Source organism: Andrena cerasifolii, chromosome 5, assembly GCF_050908995.1.
Source record: "Andrena cerasifolii isolate SP2316 chromosome 5, iyAndCera1_principal, whole genome shotgun sequence".
Taxonomy (NCBI): domain Eukaryota; kingdom Metazoa; phylum Arthropoda; class Insecta; order Hymenoptera; family Andrenidae; genus Andrena; species Andrena cerasifolii.
The window spans coordinates 2,073,175-2,097,022 of record NC_135122.1 but is presented as its reverse complement, the minus strand read 5'-3'; the positions used below and the strand labels follow the sequence as shown (position 1 = coordinate 2,097,022).

At 41.8% G+C, this 23,848-nt stretch overlaps 1 protein-coding gene and 1 pseudogene across 1 annotated transcript; both read left to right on the top strand.

The window, feature by feature from the left end:
- The first annotated feature begins 8,171 nt into the window (after positions 1–8,171).
- LOC143368937 (uncharacterized) lies at positions 8,172–8,727 on the top strand. The gene is made up of 2 exons (XM_076812176.1): positions 8,172–8,550; positions 8,640–8,727. Exons 1-2 carry the CDS (start codon positions 8,410–8,412, stop codon positions 8,718–8,720), a joined length of 222 nt encoding a protein of 73 aa, XP_076668291.1. The 5' UTR covers positions 8,172–8,409; the 3' UTR covers positions 8,721–8,727.
- A 5,897-nt stretch (positions 8,728–14,624) lies between these two features.
- On the top strand, positions 14,625–16,110 carry LOC143368770 (uncharacterized; annotated as a pseudogene).
- Positions 16,111–23,848: the final 7,738 nt, after the last annotated feature.

The window sequence follows — 23,848 nt, the reverse complement described above, 5'->3', positions numbered from 1 at the left end:
GCAACAACGGACTAACCCACATTTTTTTCAAAAGTGAGTTAGTAGCAATAACGTATTCCAATAGGCTCTAGTAATCATATCGATGGCTTAGTGCACACATATTGTATGTCCACTTTTTATGAAATTTGAGTTTTTATATGCAAGAAATAGTGCTTGACTGTTTCTTTATGCTGCATAAAAATTGCATTTATATCTTTTTTATAAATTCATCAAAAAATTTATTTTTGTTTATTGTACGTACCTGAATTTATTATGCTGAGTGCACAAATGCTGTGTGTCCATGCCAGAGGATGAAAATAGTCTTGCAAAAATGTGACAATAAATAAAAAATTTTAAAATCTTCCTATATCTACCGCGAATTATTTTTTCATTCCTGTTACTTTAAAAATAAATATAACATTGAAGTGAGATTATTTCCAGTATTATTCCTTTCATTCATTTTTATATAATATCATTCAGTATAGTATGTCCTCCTCTGTACTTGGTTACAATAGCATGTCCAACTTCCAAGCATTATTGTCGAGTTATTATTATAATTTTGCAGATTCTAACTTATACTATTAATTACATACTTTCAGTGATACCTATATTACAATAATGCAAAAAGTATTTATGTAATTATAAAGTACCATTGAATGTTTGAACCTGTTTTTCTCAAAAACGCTAAAAGTGGACATATAATATGTGTGCACTAATTGTAAGCCATCGATGTACAATAGGAATTTTTTTTTTAATGTAGGTTAGTCCGTTGCTGTTCTAACTGCCTCAATTACTATGACATAAATACGACAGCGATTTCAAGTGATGTATATGTAACGGTAAAAGCGTTAATTTAGTAAATGTATACAATTCCCAGCAGTTTCTATGTCAATGTATGCCTAAAATGAATATAACCTAACCTACAATCGTCCGAAAATGCATACATTGACACCATCATGCTTTTATTGTGGCTCGTATATCCAGTTATCGCTTCAGTTTTGCTATGAATCCACGTTGGCAGTCCTCCCGAGTAGGCGCCATCTCGTATCTACTACCTCAACTAAATGTGTCACGGGACTTGCTCTGTTTTATCGCCAATATGGCGGAACTCTGATTTGGGAACGCAGTCCCGATTTTTCGTTTTTCGTTCTTATATGAGCAGATTTTGGCCTGGGAGAGGTCTCATTCGAAAGAAGAATATTCAATGTGGAGCGCTCTGCTCACCGTTTGAGCCACAAAACTCTTTTAGTGACCTAAAAATACTTGGATTCATGCGGGTGTATTTTGTCGACTTTTGCTTTACTTTCAACACTCAAATTATTAGATATCAACACAATCTCGTCGAACCATGACCAGAGCGGGCTGCATTGAACCTTCATCTTTCGAATGAGACCTCGCCCTGCCCAAAATTCGCTCATATAAGAACAAACAACGTATGCCCCCAAACCCATGTTTCGGGCCAGATTGTGTCGGTATACAGCGAGCTGCATTACCCGTGTCTACTCCCTTAAGTCCGATTGATCCCAACCTAACCAATGTGCCCTACATCCCTCTCAATCAGCCTCTGTCTTAAAAAACTTCAAACAATTAGCGATACTATAATTCTTTAAAACATTCACTTTTCTATTGTAATTATTCCATGTTTATAAAAGCACATTTTACTTACTATAAAATCAATTTTATAATCAGTTTTACAACCAATTTTATTACTTTGGTTTATAAAACGTTAAGAACACTGAAATGTAATATAGCTTTTTAAAATTGAATAATGATCAAATTATTAGTATTAAAATTGGTCGCGTATAACTGCGTAGTATCCGAGATTAATTACGATAACGAAATATATTAAGTACGTTGATTGCCTTGCTTTTCGATATTTGACGAAAAAAAATTGAACAAAGCATGAAGACCACGATACGTCCCATTGTGAAACCGTTACATTTTACCGTAAAGTTTATATAAACTAACTTATAAATGTCGATATGAATAGAAAGAAAGCTTTGTATGGATAAACTTATTTGAATTTTAATATTCAACATACGATCAAGCAAGGAACACGTGGTGAAATGCATTACGTTTCAAATATACATAAATAATAAAACAATTAGAAATTATCAAATATATACTATTAGATAATAAAATATGTAATCTTACCTGCAATGGAATTATATGTTGTTCTGTAAGCTCACCTTTGGAAGAACGAAAACGCAAAATCTCGCGGAACTCCTCGCCAAACACGTGCGGGAAGGCAAGTGAGGCAACGTTTCTGCAACAGCTCGCAGCTCCTTTCCCCACTCCTCGACATTCTGATCCCGTCAATGTCAATGCTTCATCGTTTGTGTACAATATCCTGCACTCGCTCCTCTTAACGTACATGTATATACATATATACATACGTGTCATTTACTTTACAATATGCATATATATCTTTCGCATCTTTAATAAAAATGAATTACAAATAAAGGAATTTTACATTCCCATTATTTATCACTGGTGTTCAAAGTAACAAGTAATCATATCCTCAGAAAATCAAGCATCGACGATTGTTTTCCATTCGCAATTGTGTCCTTTGTCAACTTACACACACAACCAAGGAATCAGACCATGTATTCATTTCGTATACACGGTGTAACATAATTCGTAGTTCCTACACCTAACTGAACAGAATGATTTCGTATGGGGAAAATGTGAAATGAAATAATTTCTCTATGAAACGGAATTTTTATGAAAGGCTAAATGTATTAGTAATATTTGCAAATGATTAACTCTGAACGTAACGAATTTCGCTGTACGTTATTACGCCTTGAAAACATTTTGTATATACACATGTATTTATATTTATGTGAACATTGATCGCCGTCTGATCGGTCATGGATCGCCGAGTCTTGCTTACCAAGTCGACTTGCCGAGCCTGGACAAGCCGAGCAAGCTCGCCGATTCACGCGCCGTCTGATTCCACCTTTACAGTCCCGCGCTCGGCTGTTGCTCGGGTCCCAGAACTTCAGGAGGTATTTGCACTCTATGGGGCAGGCCTATAGTAGAGGGTCGCCTGTTTACGAGCAGTCCTACAATGGAAAGGGATAGCAAGGCCCAAGTTTCATGGGTTTGAAAAGGGACAAGAACGAGAAAACAGCCGATGTCCCTCACAAATGTTCGGGCCTAGTGGATCACCGGATTTTGTTCGCGAACACCCTCTCTCCACGTCTACTGTGACCATCCGGAAGATTTATCACCTATTAGTAGGGTCATTTATTAGCGAACACTATTATTTGGCGTCCACACCGAGGCAAACAGCGTGTTAGCTAACATGTTCGCGAGAAAATGTTTTTGTTCGTGTTCGCCTTGGTGGAGACCCCGGGGTTAAGAAACGACTATAATTATTGGTTGACTAACCGTATTCTCTATAGAATTTTTTTTCCAGAAAACAAGTAAGCTAAAATTAATTTCTCCAAGTCTGAATTTTTTATTGTAATGTTCACATAAATATAAATACATGTGTATATACAAAATGTTTTCAAGGCGTAATAACGTACAGCGAAATTCGTTACGTTCAGAGTTAATCATTTGCAAATATTACTAATACATTTAGCCTTTCATAAAAATTACGTTTCATAGAGTAATTATTTCATTTCACATTTTCCCCATACGAAATCATTCTGTTCAGTTAGGTGTAGGAACTACGAATTATGTTACACCGTGTATACGAAATGAATCCATGGTCTGATTCCTTGGTTGTGTGTGTAAGTTGACAAAGGACACAATTGCGAATGGAAAACAATCGTCGATGCTTGATTTTCTGAGGATATGATAACTTGTTACTTTGGACACCAGTGATAAATAATGGGAATGTAAAATTCCTTTATTTGTAATTCATTTTTATTAAAGATGCGAAAGATATATATGCATATTGTAAAGTAAATGACACGTATGTATATATGTATATACATGTATGTTAAGAGGAGCGAGTGCAGGATATTGTACACAAACGATGAAGCATTGACATTGACGGGATCAGAATGTCGAGGAGTGGGGAAAGGAGCTGCGAGCTGTTGCAGAAACGTTGCCTCACTTGCCTTCCCGCACGTGTTTGGCGAGGAGTTCCGCGAGATTTTGCGTTTTCGTTCTTCCAAAGGTGAGCTTACAGAACAACATATAATTCCATTGCAGGCAAGATTACATATTTTATTATCTAATAGTATATATTTGATAATTTCTAATTGTTTTATTATTTATGTATATTTGAAACGTAATGCATTTCGCCACGTGTTCCTTGCTTGATCGTATGTTGAATATTAAAATTCAAATAAGTTTATCCATACAAAGCTTTCTTTCTATTCATATCGACATTTATAAGTTAGTTTATATAAACTTTACGGTAAAATGTAACGGTTTGACAATGGGACGTATCGAGGTCCTCATGCTTTGTTCAATTTTTTTTCGTGAAATATCGAAAAGCAAGGCAATCAACGTACTTAATATATTTCGTTATCGTAATTAATCTCGGATACTACGCAGTTATACGCGACCAATTTTAATACTAATAATTTGATCATTATTCGATTTTAAAAAGCTATATTACACTTCAGTGTTCTTAACGTTTTATGAATCAAAGTAATAAAATTGATTGTAAAACTGATTATAAAATTGATTTTATAGTAAGTAAAATGTGTTTTTATAAACATGGAATAATTACAATAGAAAAGTGAATGTTTTAAAGAATTATAGTATCGCTAATTGTTTGAAGTTATAAATGATTAAAGTTTGGTTGTATTTTCAGTCGAGTTTCTGCAACTTTGGTTCATAATGTTCCAAAAAATTTGAGACACATTTAGATATGGGTATGTGTCTATCATTATTTTAATCTTCAAATAGTGGTTGTACTTTCTGTCGACATGTTTCCTTACAAAATTTAATCCTAGAATTATGCGCAATGTAAAGTATAGCAATCTGTAGTCTAAAGCCTTTTATTTTTTAACTAATATTTTAAATTATTGTTACAACTTCCATACATGAAGTGTAATATTTGCTATGTGTAACAAAAGTATGCAAATAATTTTTATTTTCATTATGTGTCGATAAAGTCCAGATTTGTATTCTTGTTATTAGCAATGTTATATTTAATGTCTCGTTAAGTAAGGGATGACTTATGCACTGTACAAGTAGTGTACAAGATTATTGGAAAAATATAATTTTATTCTTATGAGAACATGTTGCATGTAATATATGCGAATGATTTTTTTTTAATTTTAATGAAAGTGAAATCTTTATATATTTCAAAAACATTTGTATTAGTGAAAAGTACTTATATTATTTTACGTCTCTATTTTACGAATTAATGCCAAATTTGGTCATTATTTTGTCAAATATACTTTTTCACATATTTCATAATGCTTTATATAAAAATATAAATCAAGATAATTGAGAACTTTCACCTAGTGACTATACATATATTGGGGTCTTCGATGGCACTAAAAAAACTGTTCAGATATCTGACAATGAGTAGCAAATAGTATGGGATAGTCTTTTATTATTAAGGGTAATTGTATGTGAAAAGGGATTTTTACTGTTTCTTTGTATATTTAATAATAGTTTATTCCTTTTTTATCACAACTACATAATTTTTTTATGTATTAATGACATGAGAATAATATACATAGATGAGTCAAAAGAAAAGTTTCACCTTCAATTTCAATTTTCTATAAGTTGCAGTTTTTTTATGCAGAAACCTTGAAACTTAGAATATTTGACAAAGTTTTAAGAAAAAAGTGTTTAGTTCTGCATGCTTCAAAATTGATTTGTGTTGAAAATACTAATGCTGAGAATATGGTAGCATTTTATTTTGAAGACATTTCTACACATTTTGATTATGTAGTAAAAGTTCCAAATTCCTGAATTAAATTGTTTGTGAGCAACACGTACCCCGTGGATGTAAAATAAATATTTTCGTACAGTTATAGAAGTGTCTGAAGAAGAAGCCACTGAATCTTATGAATGTCAAATCTCTAAACTTAAAGCAGTTTGGGAACATCTCTTTATACAGGGTGCAAAGGGTATACGTAGCGATATTTTAGGGGGTGGTAGGGGAGGTCCAATGGAACATAAGAGTCCTATGACATAGTGTCCGATCTGTCTCCATTTTACAGTAATAATGCCTCAAAGTGAACATATCTATACGCTAAACTAATAGTCGCAGGATTCCATAATTTTGCAAATACAATGGGGAACTCCTGTAGAGTAAAAGGGTCTGAATACATTTTGTTGTAGCTCGTATAGTTTAGCTGTTATAAAGGTTTACACATCGCAGATGTTTGTGGAAATGATCGTCGCTACACGCACACAGATGAGCCGTAGCACAAACACCGCCCGTTGTGAGCTGTTCAAGATGACCCAGTAACCACGAAAGTACGGGCCCCTAACAGTAGCGGTCCCATTGAGAATCTGTTTGGAGTAGCGGAGGCACTTAGGGTCGTCCGCTAGAAAATAACAAACAAGTAAACGAAGACTCTACACGTGTTCTTAAGCCAGGCGCGCAGTGGTGACAATTTGTTGCGCGACAGTTTTGACGCTCACAAACAATGCATTGATTTACATGGAAGTAAGCTCCTTTGACGATATGACTTTAATTTTTTTTTATTTATTGTCACATTTTTCCAAAACTATTTTTTTGCCCCATAGGGTGCAAATACCTCCTGAAGTTCTGGGACCCGGGCAACAGCCGAGCGCGGGACTGTAAAGGTGGAATCAAACGGCGCGTGAATCGGCGAGCTTGCTCGGCTTGTCCAGGCTCGGCAAGTCAACTTGGCAAGCAAGACTCGGCGATCCATGACCGATCAGACGGCGCGTGGCGTGGATCGGCGAACTTGCTCGGCTCGTCCAGGTTCGGCGATTCGGCTTGGCGAACACGACTAGGGGATCCGTAACCGATCAGACGGCACGTGGATCGGCGATTCGCGCGCAAAGATCGCCGATTCACGCGCCGTCGGATTCCACCTTTACGTTGGTAACCACAGGATGGGCTGCGGGAGAACTGCATGAGTGTGCGGCCGTACATGCAGGCTCGTACATGGACGCACACTCATGCAGTTCTCTCACAGCTCTTGCAACGGGTAGCATTGGAACAGTTACGCGCCCGGCTGTTGCCCGGGTCCCAGAACTTCAGGAGGTATTTGCACCCTATGAGGCAGGCCTGCTCTACGAGTCAAATCTTTTATAAATCAATTGCTGAAAATGCAAATTCCGTTAACTAACCTCGCTGGTCTTAGTTGTGACAATGCTGCAGTTATGACGGGTAGGAATTCTTCTTTTAAGACAAGGCTTCTCGAGAAAAATCCCATCTTACTTACGCTACCGTGCGTTTGTCATTCTGTAGCGTTGGCGGCAAGTGCTGCCTGCCTTACGATTCCAAAAGAATGTAACGAACTGCATTGGGGCGTATCAAAGTTTGTAAACAATAGCCCCAAACGTACAACAATTTTCAGACAATTGCAGGAGAGTTATTATAACTTTCCTTTAAAAGTTTTAAAATTATCGGATACTCGCTGGCTCGCGAGGCACCAGTGCGTTACTAGATTTCTGCATATCTGGGAGGATTTGCAGAGATATTTTACCGAAGATGCATTGACCAAAAAGTCAGAAGCTGCTCAAAATTGTTTGTCATTGCTTAACAGGCATGCCATTAAAGGCTATTTCCATTTCCTTGAATTTGTCCTGAATGCATTAAACAAGTTTAATGCTGAATTTCAAGGACGGAAAACGATGATTCAGGAATTACAGCCTCGTTCCAGTAACTTGCTTCGGTTTTTCGTTCAAAAATTTTTAAAACCCCTTCTGGTACAGAATTTTAATTATATCAAGTTAATAGATTTGTCTTTTAAACAAAATCAACTTCCCCTGGCTCAAGTTGATCTAGGCCCTCAGTGTGAGGAATTCCTAGAAGATGCAACAAGCGAGGGAATGACAGAGGTCGAAGTTTCTTCCCTCCGGGAAAATTGCTTACGGTTTTATATTACCGTAAGCAATGAAATTAAGGCTCGTCTTCCCCACGACGATATTTTACTTAAACAGTTGACGATTTTCAAATCGGACACTGCCCTATTCCATTGCGACAGACAGGAAACGTTTCAAGATGTTTTAGCTGTCGCTCGTAGGCTCGGCAATTTCAATGCCGAAGCCTTGCGAGGAGAATGGGAATTTTTGTATTTGTAAGTGCCACAACTACAAGAAGAAAATTCTGGAATTGAAAATGATGGTATGTTAAAACCCTTTTAAACAGCAATTATAGATTCAGTAAATACTCAGAATTAAGTAATTGTTGACATATGTATATTGCATATTGCAGGAACCGTACTGCACACGTATAAACAATACGCAACGGAGATTCATGGTGGGAAGAAATGTAACAAGAAAGTGGGGGAGGAAATTGCGTCCAGCATGGAAAAGCAACAACCAAGTATCAGTTATACAGGCAGGCAGTGCTCTGCGAAGTTGCGCAGTTTAAAAAGAACGTATAAGGGTGTGAAAGATCACAATGCAAAGTCAGGAAATGATCGTCAAGATTGGGCATTTTATAAGGTAAGGAAACAGTAAGATGGGAGAGCAGTAAGTGTGCGTTCCCGACATTTTTATCATCGTTAAAATAAATGTTATGCCTATATTTGCAGACGATGGACGAGATGCTTGAAAAAAAAAGCTTGGTGTGCCCCGGTAGCGATCGCATCGTCCACCGGTTTGGCGATTGTTAATGAAGAAAGAGAGAGTAGTAAGTTTCTGCATGAAACATCAATTTATCGCTTGCGCATTTATTTTACTATAATCGGCACCCATGCGACGACCTGTGTGTACGAGCGCCGACTTTAGTCAGCATCTCCGGTAGTTTAAAAGAAGAAAAAATTTTTTTTTGGAAAAAAGCACTTTTGCGGAAGTACGCCGTAACGAAAGGGTTAAGGGGAACACCACTGTGACGGCCAGAAAAGTAAGACGTTTTTAATAATTTTTTTCAGGAATAATTTGCAGTTTTCATATAAAATTTTTAATACATACCTTTAGTACACTGTCTTACGAGACTATAAAAAATATATAAATAGAAAAAATACATAAATTTTGATATATTAATTAATCTTCTAGACCCACCACGCGCGCTGGTCGAATGTGTAACTATGGAACAGCAGGTCCAATATTAAATTTCATTATTTCTTTAAAAACTATACGAGTGTAGTTTCCGTTGCAGGTAACTTAACTGCAGGTTGGAGGTAACTTAATAATATTTTGAAAAATTAAAACAAATCCGAGGACTGGGTCAATTTTTTCAATTACCGGTGATCGATATACATAGATTATAAGAAGGCAAAATTGGGGAATAATCTATAATAAAATAAGGAGAAATTTTATCTGGGAGGGAAAAACGGAGAGTAAGGTACATTTGTTTGGTCTGTACCTGCTATGGAATGCCCTGGTATTCTTATCTCCAGAATATCTGAAATAAATAATTAACAATGAGTCATTAAATAGTAAATAAAGTTCGAAGCATGGAAAAAAATAGGAATCACTTGTAAAGTCCTAAGTAAAAATTACTCACGTAGTGAGTAGATTTGTGAGTACGAAGAACATATAAAAAAAACTGAAACAAGGTGGTATAGTATATATACATGGAAGAATCTAAATGTTCGAGTGGTATCGAAACTTTTGGAAATAACGCTCGCTATATAAATATATATATATATATATATATATATATATATATATATATATATATATGTAACTGTATATATATACCTTTGATTACTATAAAAAGATTTACTAGGAAAAATAATAAAATATTTAACAGGTTAATGCACCTGGCAAACAGGTAACGTGGGGGAAAAGGTTAACGCTAATGAAAACCCCCTGAGTCTTTTTGTATGTTAACTTAAAAACTATGCCTTAAAAACTAAGAGGACTTATAAACTAACTATATACAATGGGCAGAAGTAGAGCTCTTGTACTATAAAGTGTATCACAGATACATGCAAGAAGTGCGAGGTAAACTTAGCCATCACAGGTATGTCACAGATATTATTGCGGAGCGTAACTTAGCCTATATACGTTGGAGTACCTCAGGAGTATGCGTACTACTGGTTAAAAATTTTTTAAAAGTGAATGTTATCGGCGCACCGGTTCGGTCTATTTATAAGAGTAATTAAATAAAAGCTGTTTTGCAAATTTTACGATTAAATTTGCAACGTTCGCTTTTATAAATTTAGCACGTATTAAACGTGCGAACGTACGAGTCGGTTGGAGAATGGAAAGTGACATTTACTTTTAAAAATTTTTTAAAAATTCTTTCGGTCGAAATTCTGAATCATTTTATGTACTACTGGTTGATAGCCACCAGTACTTTTTAACATTAAGCCTATGGAACTGAACTTTAAATATTTTCTAATAAATCTTCTGAATCCGCTTCAGAGCCCCCGCAGTCTCCCTGAGGATTCGGGTTGCCCAGAATTTCAGCATCCTGCAATTCATCGATGATCTCATCGAGCTCGCTGAATTTTCTTTCTTCGCTTTCGCTGTGCCTCGCAAAATTTTTCCAATTTTGTGCAGACACACGTTCGACGCCTTCGATGAGTAATTGTTGGACACGGGCGAAATTGTATGTTACATTGGAAACTTTGACGAACCTCTTCACCATTGCCCATGCCAACTCAGTGGGATTTAGTTCACAATGATAGGGTGGTAGTCGTAGAACTATTTTTCCGTTTGCTTTCGCGTGCTCGTCTATGACATATTTGTCGTACTGGGGCTTGATCTGTTTCACCATGTCAATCAAGGTGACCTTACCAGCAAATGGCGGTATAGCCTGATGTTTTGAAATAAGCCATTCTATAATTCGTGGCTTGGTGCAGTTCATCGTTGGACAACGCTCGGCCTTTACCGAATGGTATGACGCATTGTCCATAACAATGACGGAATTTTCTTTTAACGATGGCAGAATCCTTTCGAACCATTCCAAAAACGTATCGCCATTCATTTCGTCATGATAGTCTGCTGTGTTCTTTTTTGATTGGAAACACAGCAGACCACCAGGCACAAACCCGTCCACGGACCCAATATGAACCACAATCAGGCGTTTACCTTTGCCGGTAGGTGCAGGTATGCCTGTCGATAATCCTCGTTCCAGCGCGTCCCTGCTTGAACGCACAGTGTTATGCATCCATTTTTTATTCTGGCAATCGCCTGCGTTGACCCACGTTTCATCCAAATAATATATGTGGCGACCTTCTGCTCTGTATCGCGCTATTTTCTGTAAATACATTTGTCGCCAACGCACTATATATTCTTTTTCGATGAGGCCGCTATTTCGGTGTCGTTTCGAAAAAGAAAACTCTAAATCTTGCAGGATTTTATGCAGTGTACTTCTTTTATACATGCCGAGGGCAGGGTCTGCGTTCACCTCCAAAAGAATTTTGTTTAAATTCGGGATTTCCCGCCTAAGCCAAAATTCATGCACTTTGCGCCGAATTCGGTCTTTCTCCCCTTCGCATAGTTTTTGGGTGGCACTTAACTTTCGGCGTTTTTTATTTGGAGAAGTCACATTCCCAGTATCTCTGTATTCAGAAAGGGTTTTCCTCACCGTGGACAGGCCTATACCGGTTTGTTTCGACAGCGCCACGATAATCTCGCGGCGTTTGGTTAGGGGATCCTTCTTCATCAGTTCCTTATAAATGTTAATAAGGATATTTTTCTGTCCAGATCGAACATGCTATAAAAACCAAATTTACAACGATAAGAAACTGTGATAGATTGAAATTACGATATGTGTACGTAATATTTTACATTTTCCGGAAAACTATAATACGGGGCAATACGGGGTAACACTGGCAGTTAATTATCATGTATTAAAGAAGGAAAAGGACAAAAATTTTATGCATTTTTACACTCGAAGTAGATACAATTACAACAGATGGAATGTTATAATAAGATACTTGAAGCAAATGTAAAAATGTCAATTTTTATATTATACAACAAAGTGTTACATAAACCTGCCAATGTTCCCCAATTTACTGTATAGGTATATTCGTGAGACGATTAAAACAATTAATGTATGAAAATTAAGTTACCTTCCCTGCAGAATTTTTCCTCACTGGCGAGGTGGGAAGGTCAGGCTGCTGCTGCTGCTGGTGTTGCTCCATTTTTTTTCGCAGGCTCGCACAATATACACTGTATGTAGATACAATACACACAATCTGCACAATTTCAGTACGAATGCTTGGACAGCTTGACTACGTGGTCTTGTCGTGTTGACTGTTCTGTTCAAACTAACGATTACCTGCATTTTCACAAACTCGTAGATGCGAGACGTGAAAAGGATGTCCTAAAGAGTGCAATTAAATTTTATAACGTTTCGGCCACCCGTCCTTCGATTACTCGCTTGTTACCCGTAGTAAAATGGCAATAAAGTCCACGGTGGGTAAATCCCGGGGACAAGGCTCGGCAGGATAACTGCCGCAGTTGCTATATATTTCAAATATTGAAAAACTCAATACTCCAAATACTCGAGAGATTAGGGATCCGTCTCGAATTTGTAGGGAGGAAGACGCAGGCAGAACCATGCTCCGTCAGCGGACTACCTCTTTTCTTCTTGTGTCTCAACGCGAGGCGTACTGGTACTGGTTCAGAGTAATTGCGTTTCCTAACCCACTCCCAGGACAATATTCTTCGATCTAACATATCTTCTTCTTTTGGTCATCGTGCGAACCACAAGATTAATTTTCATCACGGTCAGTGCTCAGAACATCATTATAATTTATTTATACAGTGGCGGAGCACGGTTTATTCCCTGCTGATTTACATCACATTTGGTATAATCTTAATCGGGCGAACGCCAGCAATTCGAAAAGTCGATCCTGGTATTCATGATCGAGATGGTTCCCAGACTCTCCAATCCGCGATGCGTGCTTCACGAGGAAGCCTCGCAACGTCGATACGCGGATTAAAATATAAAAATTAGTAATCTCTTTTTAATTCGTATTATTTAAGGAATTGGAAGCAGGGTAAATATAGAAGAGAAAGTACATTGTGATTTTTATACAATTATTTTCACCGAACGGTTTAAGGTTTCAACTTCAGAGAATTATCCACCCTACAACATTTTCAGGAAATCTGCTGGTCACAACTTTTCCAGAGCAGGATAAATGTTCCTGTTTAACTAAAATATTTTTCTACTTTCAAGAAAATAAAAATTTCGTATTTATATAAAAATATATGGAACAAAAGTTTGAGTTAATACACTATATATTATAACAGTTTTCTCAAAACATAAAAGATAATAATCATAAAATTACAGATATTTCATAATTAATTGAAAATTTTAACAGTTTCATTCGACCCCTGCCAGTAAGACACTTATTTTTTTAAAGGGACTTCTTACAACCAAATACAACTCATAAAATTTTGATTATTTTTACTTCAAAAAAATAATTTACATACTTTCAATATCAATAAATGTGTGAGCAAAAAACTTGAACAAAAAATCTTATCGTTCCTTTGAATATAAATCCTAAAAAAGACGTAATAAATGGCATTCTAAATAGACTATTTAGAACACGTCCTTAACTGATATTATATCTGTTCCGAACCAAAAAACTACCGGGTAGATACACTGCACTCCTGCAGTGTTGACATTGACATCGGTCTGTGTTGACTGGTCGCAATATACTGGTGTAATGGGAAAGCATGTATCTGTTCTCCTACAAGCGACTGCGATCGTCGGGTTTACGCCAGACGTAGGAGCCTGACGCGAGTCTGTTTGAGTACCAGCCTAGGCTACTCGAGAGACAACACAATGCGATGAGGGTCTGTTTCCCATTATACATAGTCGCAGGCTGGGCACTGCGACCACCGGGGTCGCTAGACTGCTCCCGGAGGAAGTCTAGCGACCAATCGCACTGCGACCCATTGCCACAGTGTGACAGAATCCCAAGAAATAAGGAAAGAAGTCAGAATTCAAAAGATATGGGAGTATGTATTTTTATGTTACCTGTAGACTACTAATATGAGCACCTAAAAGCGGTAAAAATATCATGACGTCTACTTCTGATCTGTGTGCAAACACGTGTCTATGATTATATTTTTCGTGCAGAATTTTAAATCGCGTGTTTTAATTTTTGGTGATATAAAAGAAAACAATTTTTGGGGCCCCAAATGAGTAGTGTCGATTCTGTTAAGTAATAGCAAATAATTAGTTACATACAGTTTTTTTCCATACGAAACCAATTGCAATATTGTCAGTAATCATCCCCTTTTTAGTTCCACTTCCGGGAAGTTCTGAACAATTTTTTTGTTTGTTTTCTAATCAACATAATCTAGGCCTTGCTACTACGGAAAAAGCATTCGCGAATATTTGGCAGTTATAGATTAAGTACGTGTATTCTATGTCGCACAGTGGAGGTAAATCCCCAAAAATGGGAAAAAATGCAACATCCTGTATTTTGCATTTAAAAATGCCGAATATTATTAAGGAAATTGATACTAAAAGTGTTAATATATAAGTTTGACGTTATTAAGAAAATAACGTCAATTCGTCATGAATTGGCGTCAATAGTTTCAATAAAACTACAAAAATTTGACAAATATACCATGGAAAGTGCAGTGTTCCATGATATAGCGTGATGACTGATGCCCTAAATGGATTGTTAGCGGGTCACGGTGTACTACAGCTTTATGACACTAGTCCTTCGGCCCCCTACACGATATAAACTAATTCGGAACCATCTGTCAAGTAACTTGCAGAACACCGGAACAATTTTTAGGATTAATCCCCAATTGCTACAAGCTAATTCCTCTACGTTCGGCAGGCAATAAACCGTGTTTCGCTACAGCATAAAAGAATGATAAGTGGAATTTCCCAAATTGCGGTGGTGCAATAGATGGAAAACACGTCCGAATATTATGTCCCAAAAACAGTGGATCACTTTATTTTAATTACAAGAACTATTTTTCGATTGTATTATTAGCTGTAGTAGATGCGAACTATAAGTTCGTTGTCATCGACATTGGTTCATATGGAAAAGAAGGCGATAGTGGCATTTTTCACAAATCCATAATGGGGCAACAAATTCGATTTGGGGATTTTAATTTCCCCAGTGATAAAGTACTGCCAGGATCCGACGTGACGATCCCTCACGTGATTGTAGGCGATTAATCTTTTCGACTAACGAAAAACTGTATGAAGCCGTACCCGAAAAATCAAGCATCGGAGGACGTTGAAAAAACTATTTTCAACTACCGCTTGTGCAGAGCAAGGCGAGTGTCGGAAAATGCTTTTGCACTCTTATCGCAAAGCTTCCGAATATTTTATTCGGCAATAGCGGTACTGCCAGAAACTACGGATGATATCATCATTGCAACATGTTGCTTGCATAACATGTTGCGTGATGAACATGACAACAGTCAGCAACATAACAACTGCCACATGGACATATCCGCGAATAATATGTTGCCGTTAGCTAGACCCGGAGGTTACGAAGATGCGGAGGGTTTTGAGGTGCGAAATAAACTGAAAACCTATTTTAATTCAGCCGAAGGGGCTGTAGAATGGCAACAGGACCTCATTGAAAGGGGTGCAACAGCTTAGTCAACTGACGGAGGGGTACGAAGGATTGCGCGTCGATTTTCCTGTAACGGAGGTAAACACGGCAGTAAATAATAATTTAACGGCCTCTGAGATAGTTTGGTAATTAGCTTGATATGTATGTATGGTATATATGTTTACTTTTGTTCTACGTGCACAAAAGAGACTGATGAATGGAGTGGTTGAGGAGTCACCATTCGTGACAGAGAGGGATGGGGGGGGGGGGGGTAGCACCCGAAGACTATGGACTCGTCGAGGAGGACGGCCGCGGTGCAACGCCGCAACGTCGAGAGAGATGGTCAATGATGAGAATGAGGTGTTCACATAACCATACGTCTGTGTGACTGTGCTTGAACATAGAAACTGAGACCATTTTTAAAAATCCAAAAATGGACATGGGATTATCCGAAGTTGGTGTGATTGTGGATGAGCATGTGTTGCTCTAGATCAAGTCGACTTTGGTTCGTTCATAATACGTGGTATTATGCACAGACAGATAGTGTCGGTTTATACAAGGTCCAACTGACGCGCTGCGCCTCAGAGTCTCCGCTATAGCAGCATTTAAACCAAGCAAGATGTTATTAGCGAGTGATACTTTCTAACAGCCACTGTCAAGGGAAACGGCGCGCCAAGATGCTCCGGCACGCGACTTAGAAAAACCCTGCCCTCATCCGTTAGGAATCATTGGACAAGTTGGATCTACCCCCGAAGGGGAAGCGGCTCGTTTAGTCAGCGCTCCACGCCGCGGGCCAACGGGGAGCACTGTCCAGTGGGGACCACGGGGAGGTAGAGCCGCCAGCATATGCTCGATCCCAGCAGGGCGGATTTGACTTATGTCTCCTCCATTGAACCTTACAGCCACGGTACTCTCGTACCGCCTGCGCTGGCTGTCAAGGTTTAATATCTCGGCTGTTTGGCATGAAGTTTCTTGATAAGTAAAGGAGTCCTTGGGGGCTGGATTATCGATTCAAATTCCTTCGGATCGGCTGGTTACTGGTCCAGCGTTCTTCCTTCTTCCGCAAGATTATTCTCGCAGTCCTTGTGAATTTGGCGAACGGGTCTCGTTTGTTAATCAATTGCTCGAGCGATGGGGGTCAAATAATCTCAAAGTCCGACGTGCGAGCACGGAGCGTTTCTCGGAACTCCTCGTAGAGTTCACATTCGAGAAGTACCTGTTGCGGGGTTTCCTCGGAAGATACGCGATTAATTATGCAGTGACAAAGTTTGGACTGGGCGAGATTGAATTTAAATAATTTGTCCGCGAAATCACCGTGACCCGAAAGGAATTGTACGTTGTAGTGTGTAAGGTACATCCATGTCTTATTTAGCCTCGCCTCGATGTCCGGGAGTTTACTGAAGGTGTGGCTTCCAGTGCTAGCTGCTTCCCATCTCTGTTGCCATTCGGCCAGAAGGGCCGCTCTGATCATTTGTTCCGGGGATGGAACTCCAGGATCCTCAAGGAATCTGTACTCGCCTATACAAAATGGAATTTTTCTCCTGATCTTGTATGCCAGGGCTGCCTCTCTTATCTTTAGGTCGATCGGGGCATTTCCCGCAATGACTGGCAACGCCTCCGTGGATGTCGTGCTATAAGCTTTCGTCACTTTAAGCAGGGCGTACCGTTGTGCTCTGAGGAGCTCCCTTGTACTGATCCGGTCGAGTTTATCATACCACGCCGCAGCGGCGTACGTGGTGATGGGCACAAACAGTCCACGGTATAGCGTTTGAAGGCACTTGTGCTTAAAGCCCCATTCCCGCCTCGCTATAACTGCAAAGGAATTAAACTTGTCGAGACACTTTGCCTTTATCTTCATTGCGTGGGTTTTGACCCCGAATCCGCTATCGAAGTGGATGCCCAGATATTTCACTGTGTTTGTCATTTTGATTTGCCGATTCTGGATTTTAATTTTTAGGGGTCTTCTAATATCTAATTTCCCCTTTAGGAGAATCAGCTCAGATTTTGGTGCCGATAGGGAGAGTTTCTCCCGTCGACACCATTCCTCGACCAGCGTCGCAACAAGCTGACCACGCCTCTCGAGCTCGATTCTGCTACTGCCGGGGACGAGGATTAGTAAATCGTCTGCGTATGCGACTATTTCGTGTCCTTCTCTAGCGAGGGTGGTAAGGAGGTCGTCGAATACCAAGTTCCAAAAGCTTTGTCCCAGAATAGAGCCCTGCGGGCAACCTCTCATAACTGTTTTCCTGACCTCGTCGTGGTTATCTGCAAGCTGCACCGTGCGATTCCTGAGGTAATCGGCGATGACCCGGTATATGTTGCTCGGACATTGTCTCTCCTTTAGCCTGTGGAGCACGCTAGGCCACCACACATTATCGAATGCTCCAGAAATATCGAAGAGGATATAGCGAGCACGTAGTAAGAGTTTGTACACTTGTCAGTAAGCTCCCTGGCCTTTATTATAGCGTCCTCGGTGGATCTTCCTTTCCGAAAACCGTATTGTCGGTTCGACGTGTAGAGAGGATCGTGGAGCACCGGTTGGAGCCGTTGCACTAGGAGTTTTTCAAAGCACTTCCCCAGGACTGGCAAAAGGCAGATCGGACGGTACGAGGACGAGAGGGACTCGTCTTTTTCCGGGTTCTTCAGGAGTGCCCGAATACTGCCAGTTTTCCAGGAGCTCGGAATTGCTCCAAGGCGCAAGCACCCGTTGTAGAGCAGCTATAGCTCTGCACTTAGGACTGCATATGAAGCTTTTAGTACTTCTACTTCGATCCTGTCCGGGCCGGGGGCCTTTCTGATTGCGTTGCGGATCTCGATTTCACTAAATTCTTCGGCGTTATTTGAATCCGGTGGGATATACCGTTCTCTCCGTCGGTCTCGCTGGGAGTCTGCTGTGTCCTCGGTGTCATCTGGGACCAGGGCATTCAATAGGTTCAAGGCTGCACCGGACCAGGTTACCGGGTCAGACTGATCGCGTACAGAGACCGCGAGGGCTCTCTCGGGCGTGAGTTCATTCATACGCAGCCTGTACGACACTCCCCATGGGTTGGTGTTGCCGTCTTCCGTGACAAACTCTTGCCAGTCTGCCTTCTTTGCACGGTATACCGCAAACGTATACTCCCTTCTGGATCTGGTGTATGTCCGCAGTTATTCGAGCCTAATTGCCGAAACCATTTCGCGTTGGAAAGCTCTTCTTGCTTTGTACGGGCGTTTTTTCAGTTCGGTAAGGATCTCCGTCCACCGTGGGAGGTGCGCTAGAAGCTTTCGTAGTTGCGTGACGTATAGCTCAATAGCACATACTCGACAGGTAGAGGTTCCCGACTGGCCCAGACACTTCCACGCAGGTGCAGTGCTCGTTGCTGAGGTGCGATAGCTTTAGTACAGTAATTCGCGGGTTCTTGACCACGATCCCTGCTTGCGAAGGAGTCTCCGACTTTCCTCCAAAAACAACGAGTGTGTGAGAGCCAAAACCAATTGATTTCCCCTTAGGCTTATAGGGCTCCTGCATTAGGAGCACGTCAATGTTTTTCCCGTCCATTATTTTGGCCATTTCAAGGGTAACAGCCTGTGATCGCCTCATGTTAAGTTGTGCGATTGTAATACCCCGAGATTCTAATGTTGTAGGCCTAATATCCATAATCAGTGCGTGAGAGTGTGATGTTAAAGGCTAAGATATACGAAGGGCAGTTTTTGCTCGTAACGCTATGGTGGCAAGGAGGTCGTCGAATACCAAGTTCCAAAAGCTTTGTCCCAGAATAGAGCCCTGCGGGCAACCTCTCATAACTGTTTTCCTGACCTCGTCGTGGTTATCTGCAAGCTGCACCGTGCGATTCCTGAGGTAATCGGCGATGACCCGGTATATGTTGCTCGGACATTGTCTCTCCTTTAGCCTGTGGAGCACGCTAGGCCACCACACATTATCGAATGCTCCAGAAATATCGAAGAGGATATAGCGAGCACGTAGTAAGAGTTTGTACACTTGTCAGTAAACTCCCTGGCCTTTATTATAGCGTCCTCGGTGGATCTTCCTTTCCGAAAACCGTATTGTCGGTTCGACGTGAAGAGAGGATCGTGGAGCACCGGTTGGAGCCGTTGCACTAGGAGTTTTTCAAAGCACTTCCCCAGGACTGGCAAAAGGCAGATCGGACGGTACGAGGACGAGAGGGACTCGTCTTTTTCCGGGTTCTTCAGGAGTGCCCGAATACTGCCAGTTTTCCAGGAGCTCGGAAATGCTCCAAGGCGCAAGCACCCGTTGTAGAGCAGCTGTAGCTCTGCACTTAGGACTGCATATGAAGCTTTTAGTACTTCTACTTCGATCCTGTCCGGGCCGGGGGCCTTTCTGATTGCGTTGCGGATCTCGATTTCACTAAATTCTTCGGCGTTATTTGAATCCGGTGGGATATACCGTTCTCTCCGTCGGTCTCGCTGGGAGTCTGCTGTGTCCTCGGTGTCATCTGGGACCAGGGCATTCAATAGGTTCAAGGCTGCACCGGACCAGGTTACCGGGTCAGACTGATCGCGTACAGAGACCGCGAGGGCTCTCTCGGGCGTGAGTTCATTCATACGCAGCCTGTACGACACTCCCCATGGGTTGGTGTTGCCGTCTTCCGTGACAAACTCTTGCCAGTCTGCCTTCTTTGCACGGTATACCGCAAACGTATACTCCCTTCTGGATCTGGTGTATGTCCGCAGTTATTCGAGCCTAATTGCCGAAACCATTTCGCGTTGGAAAGCTCTTCTTGCTTTGTACGGGCGTTTTTTCAGTTCGGTAAGGATCTCCGTCCACCGTGGGAGGTGCGCTAGAAGCTTTCGTAGTTGCGTGACGTATAGCTCAATAGCACATACTCGACAGGTAGAGGTTCCCGACTGGCCCAGACACTTCCACGCAGGTGCAGTGCTCGTTGCTGAGGTGCGATAGCTTTAGTACAGTAATTCGCGGGTTCTTGACCACGATCCCTGCTTGCGAAGGAGTCTCCGACTTTCCTCCAAAAACAACGAGTGTGTGAGAGCCAAAACCAATTGATTTCCCCTTAGGCTTATAGGGCTCCTGCATTAGGAGCACGTCAATGTTTTTCCCGTCCATTATTTTGGCCATTTCAAGGGTAACAGCCTGTGATCGCCTCATGTTAAGTTGTGCGATTGTAATACCCCGAGATTCTAATGTTGTAGGCCTAATATCCATAATCAGTGCGTGAGAGTGTGATGTTAAAGGCTAAGATATACGAAGGGCAGTTTTTGCTCGTAACGCTATGGTGGCAAGGAGGTCGTCGAATACCAAGTTCCAAAAGCTTTGTCCCAGAATAGAGCCCTGCGGGCAACCTCTCATAACTGTTTTCCTGACCTCGTCGTGGTTATCTGCAAGCTGCACCGTGCGATTCCTGAGGTAATCGGCGATGACCCGGTATATGTTGCTCGGACATTGTCTCTCCTTTAGCCTGTGGAGCACGCTAGGCCACCACACATTATCGAATGCTCCAGAAATATCGAAGAGGATATAGCGAGCACGTAGTAAGAGTTTGTACACTTGTCAGTAAGCTCCCTGGCCTTTATTATAGCGTCCTCGGTGGATCTTCCTTTCCGAAAACCGTATTGTCGGTTCGACGTGAAGAGAGGATCGTGGAGCACCGGTTGGAGCCGTTGCACTAGGAGTTTTTCAAAGCACTTCCCCAGGACTGGCAAAAGGCAGATCGGACGGTACGAGGACGAGAGGGACTAGTCTTTTTCCGGGTTCTTCAGGAGTGCCCGAATACTGCCAGTTTTCCAGGAGCTCGGAAATGCTCCAAGGCACAAGCACCCGTTGTAGAGCAGCTGTAGCTCTGCACTTAGGACTGCATATGAAGCTTTTAGTACTTCTACTTCAATCCTGTCCGGGCCGGGGGCCTTTCTGATTGCGTTGCGGATCTCGATTTCACTAAATTCTTCGGCGTTATTTGAATCCGGTGGGATATACCGTTCTCTCCGTCGGTCTCGCTGGGAGTCTGCTGTGTCCTCGGTGTCATCTGGGACCAGGGCATTCAATAGGTTCAAGGCTGCACCGGACCAGGTTACCGGGTCAGACTGATCGCGTACAGAGACCGCGAGGGCTCTCTCGGGCGTGAGTTCATTCATACGCAGCCTGTACGACACTCCCCATGGGTTGGTGTTGCCGTCTTCCGTGACAAACTCTTGCCAGTCTGCCTTCTTTGCACGGTATACCGCAAACGTATACTCCCTTCTGGATCTGGTGTATGTCCGCAGTTATTCGAGCCTAATTGCCGAAACCATTTCGCGTTGGAAAGCTCTTCTTGCTTTGTACGGGCGTTTTTTCAGTTCGGTAAGGATCTCCGTCCACCGTGGGAGGTGCGCTAGAAGCTTTCGTAGTTGCGTGACGTATAGCTCAATAGCACATACTCGACAGGTAGAGGTTCCCGACTGGCCCAGACACTTCCACGCAGGTGCAGTGCTCGTTGCTGAGGTGCGATAGCTTTAGTACAGTAATTCGCGGGTTCTTGACCACGATCCCTGCTTGCGAAGGAGTCTCCGACTTTCCTCCAAAAACAACGAGTGTGTGAGAGCCAAAACCAATTGATTTCCCCTTAGGCTTATAGGGCTCCTGCATTAGGAGCACGTCAATGTTTTTCCCGTCCATTATTTTGGCCATTTCAAGGGTAACAGCCTGTGATCGCCTCATGTTAAGTTGTGCGATTGTAATACCCCGAGATTCTAATGTTGTAGGCCTAATATCCATAATCAGTGCGTGAGAGTGTGATGTTAAAGGCTAAGATATACGAAGGGCAGTTTTTGCTCGTAACGCTATGGTGGCAAGGAGGTCGTCGAATACCAAGTTCCAAAAGCTTTGTCCCAGAATAGAGCCCTGCGGGCAACCTCTCATAACTGTTTTCCTGACCTCGTCGTGGTTATCTGCAAGCTGCACCGTGCGATTCCTGAGGTAATCGGCGATGACCCGGTATATGTTGCTCGGACATTGTCTCTCCTTTAGCCTGTGGAGCACGCTAGGCCACCACACATTATCGAATGCTCCAGAAATATCGAAGAGGATATAGCGAGCACGTAGTAAGAGTTTGTACACTTGTCAGTAAGCTCCCTGGCCTTTATTATAGCGTCCTCGGTGGATCTTCCTTTCCGAAAACCGTATTGTCGGTTCGACGTGAAGAGAGGATCGTGGAGCACCGGTTGGAGCCGTTGCACTAGGAGTTTTTCAAAGCACTTCCCCAGGACTGGCAAAAGGCAGATCGGACGGTACGAGGACGAGAGGGACTCGTCTTTTTCCGGGTTCTTCAGGAGTGCCCGAATACTGCCAGTTTTCCAGGAGCTCGGAAATGCCCCAAGGCGCAAGCACCCGTTGTAGAGCAGCTGTAGCTCTGCACTTAGGACTGCATATGAAGCTTTTAGTACTTCTACTTCAATCCTGTCCGGGCCGGGGGCCTTTCTGATTGCGTTGCGGATCTCGATTTCACTAAATTCTTCGGCGTTATTTGAATCCGGTGGGATATACCGTTCTCTCCGTCGGTCTCGCTGGGAGTCTGCTGTGTCCTCGGTGTCATCTGGGACCAGGGCATTCAATAGGTTCAAGGCTGCACCGGACCAGGTTACCGGGTCAGACTGATCGCGTACAGAGACCGCGAGGGCTCTCTCGGGCGTGAGTTCATTCATACGCAGCCTGTACGACACTCCCCATGGGTTGGTGTTGCCGTCTTCCGTGACAAACTCTTGCCAGTCTGCCTTCTTTGCACGGTATACCGCAAACGTATACTCCCTTCTGGATCTGGTGTATGTCCGCAGTTATTCGAGCCTAATTGCCGAAACCATTTCGCGTTGGAAAGCTCTTCTTGCTTTGTACGGGCGTTTTTTCAGTTCGGTAAGGATCTCCGTCCACCGTGGGAGGTGCGCTAGAAGCTTTCGTAGTTGCGTGACGTATAGCTCAATAGCACATACTCGACAGGTAGAGGTTCCCGACTGGCCCAGACACTTCCACGCAGGTGCAGTGCTCGTTGCTGAGGTGCGATAGCTTTAGTACAGTAATTCGCGGGTTCTTGACCACGATCCCTGCTTGCGAAGGAGTCTCCGACTTTCCTCCAAAAACAACGAGTGTGTGAGAGCCAAAACCAATTGATTTCCCCTTAGGCTTATAGGGCTCCTGCATTAGGAGCACGTCAATGTTTTTCCCGTCCATTATTTTGGCCATTTCAAGGGTAACAGCCTGTGATCGCCTCATGTTAAGTTGTGCGATTGTAATACCCCGAGATTCTAATGTTGTAGGCCTAATATCCATAATCAGTGCGTGAGAGTGTGATGTTAAAGGCTAA

What these genes read in the sequence shown, in the direction of transcription:
- LOC143368937 (XM_076812176.1), top strand. Translation starts at nt 8,410, where the DNA reads ATGGAAAAGCAACAACCAAGTATCAGTTATACAGGCAGGCAGTGCTCT. An exon ending in AAGATTGGGCATTTTATAAG is followed by an intron (nt 8,551 to 8,639) that starts GTAAGGAAACAG and finishes CTATATTTGCAG; the next exon opens with ACGATGGACGAGATGCTTGA.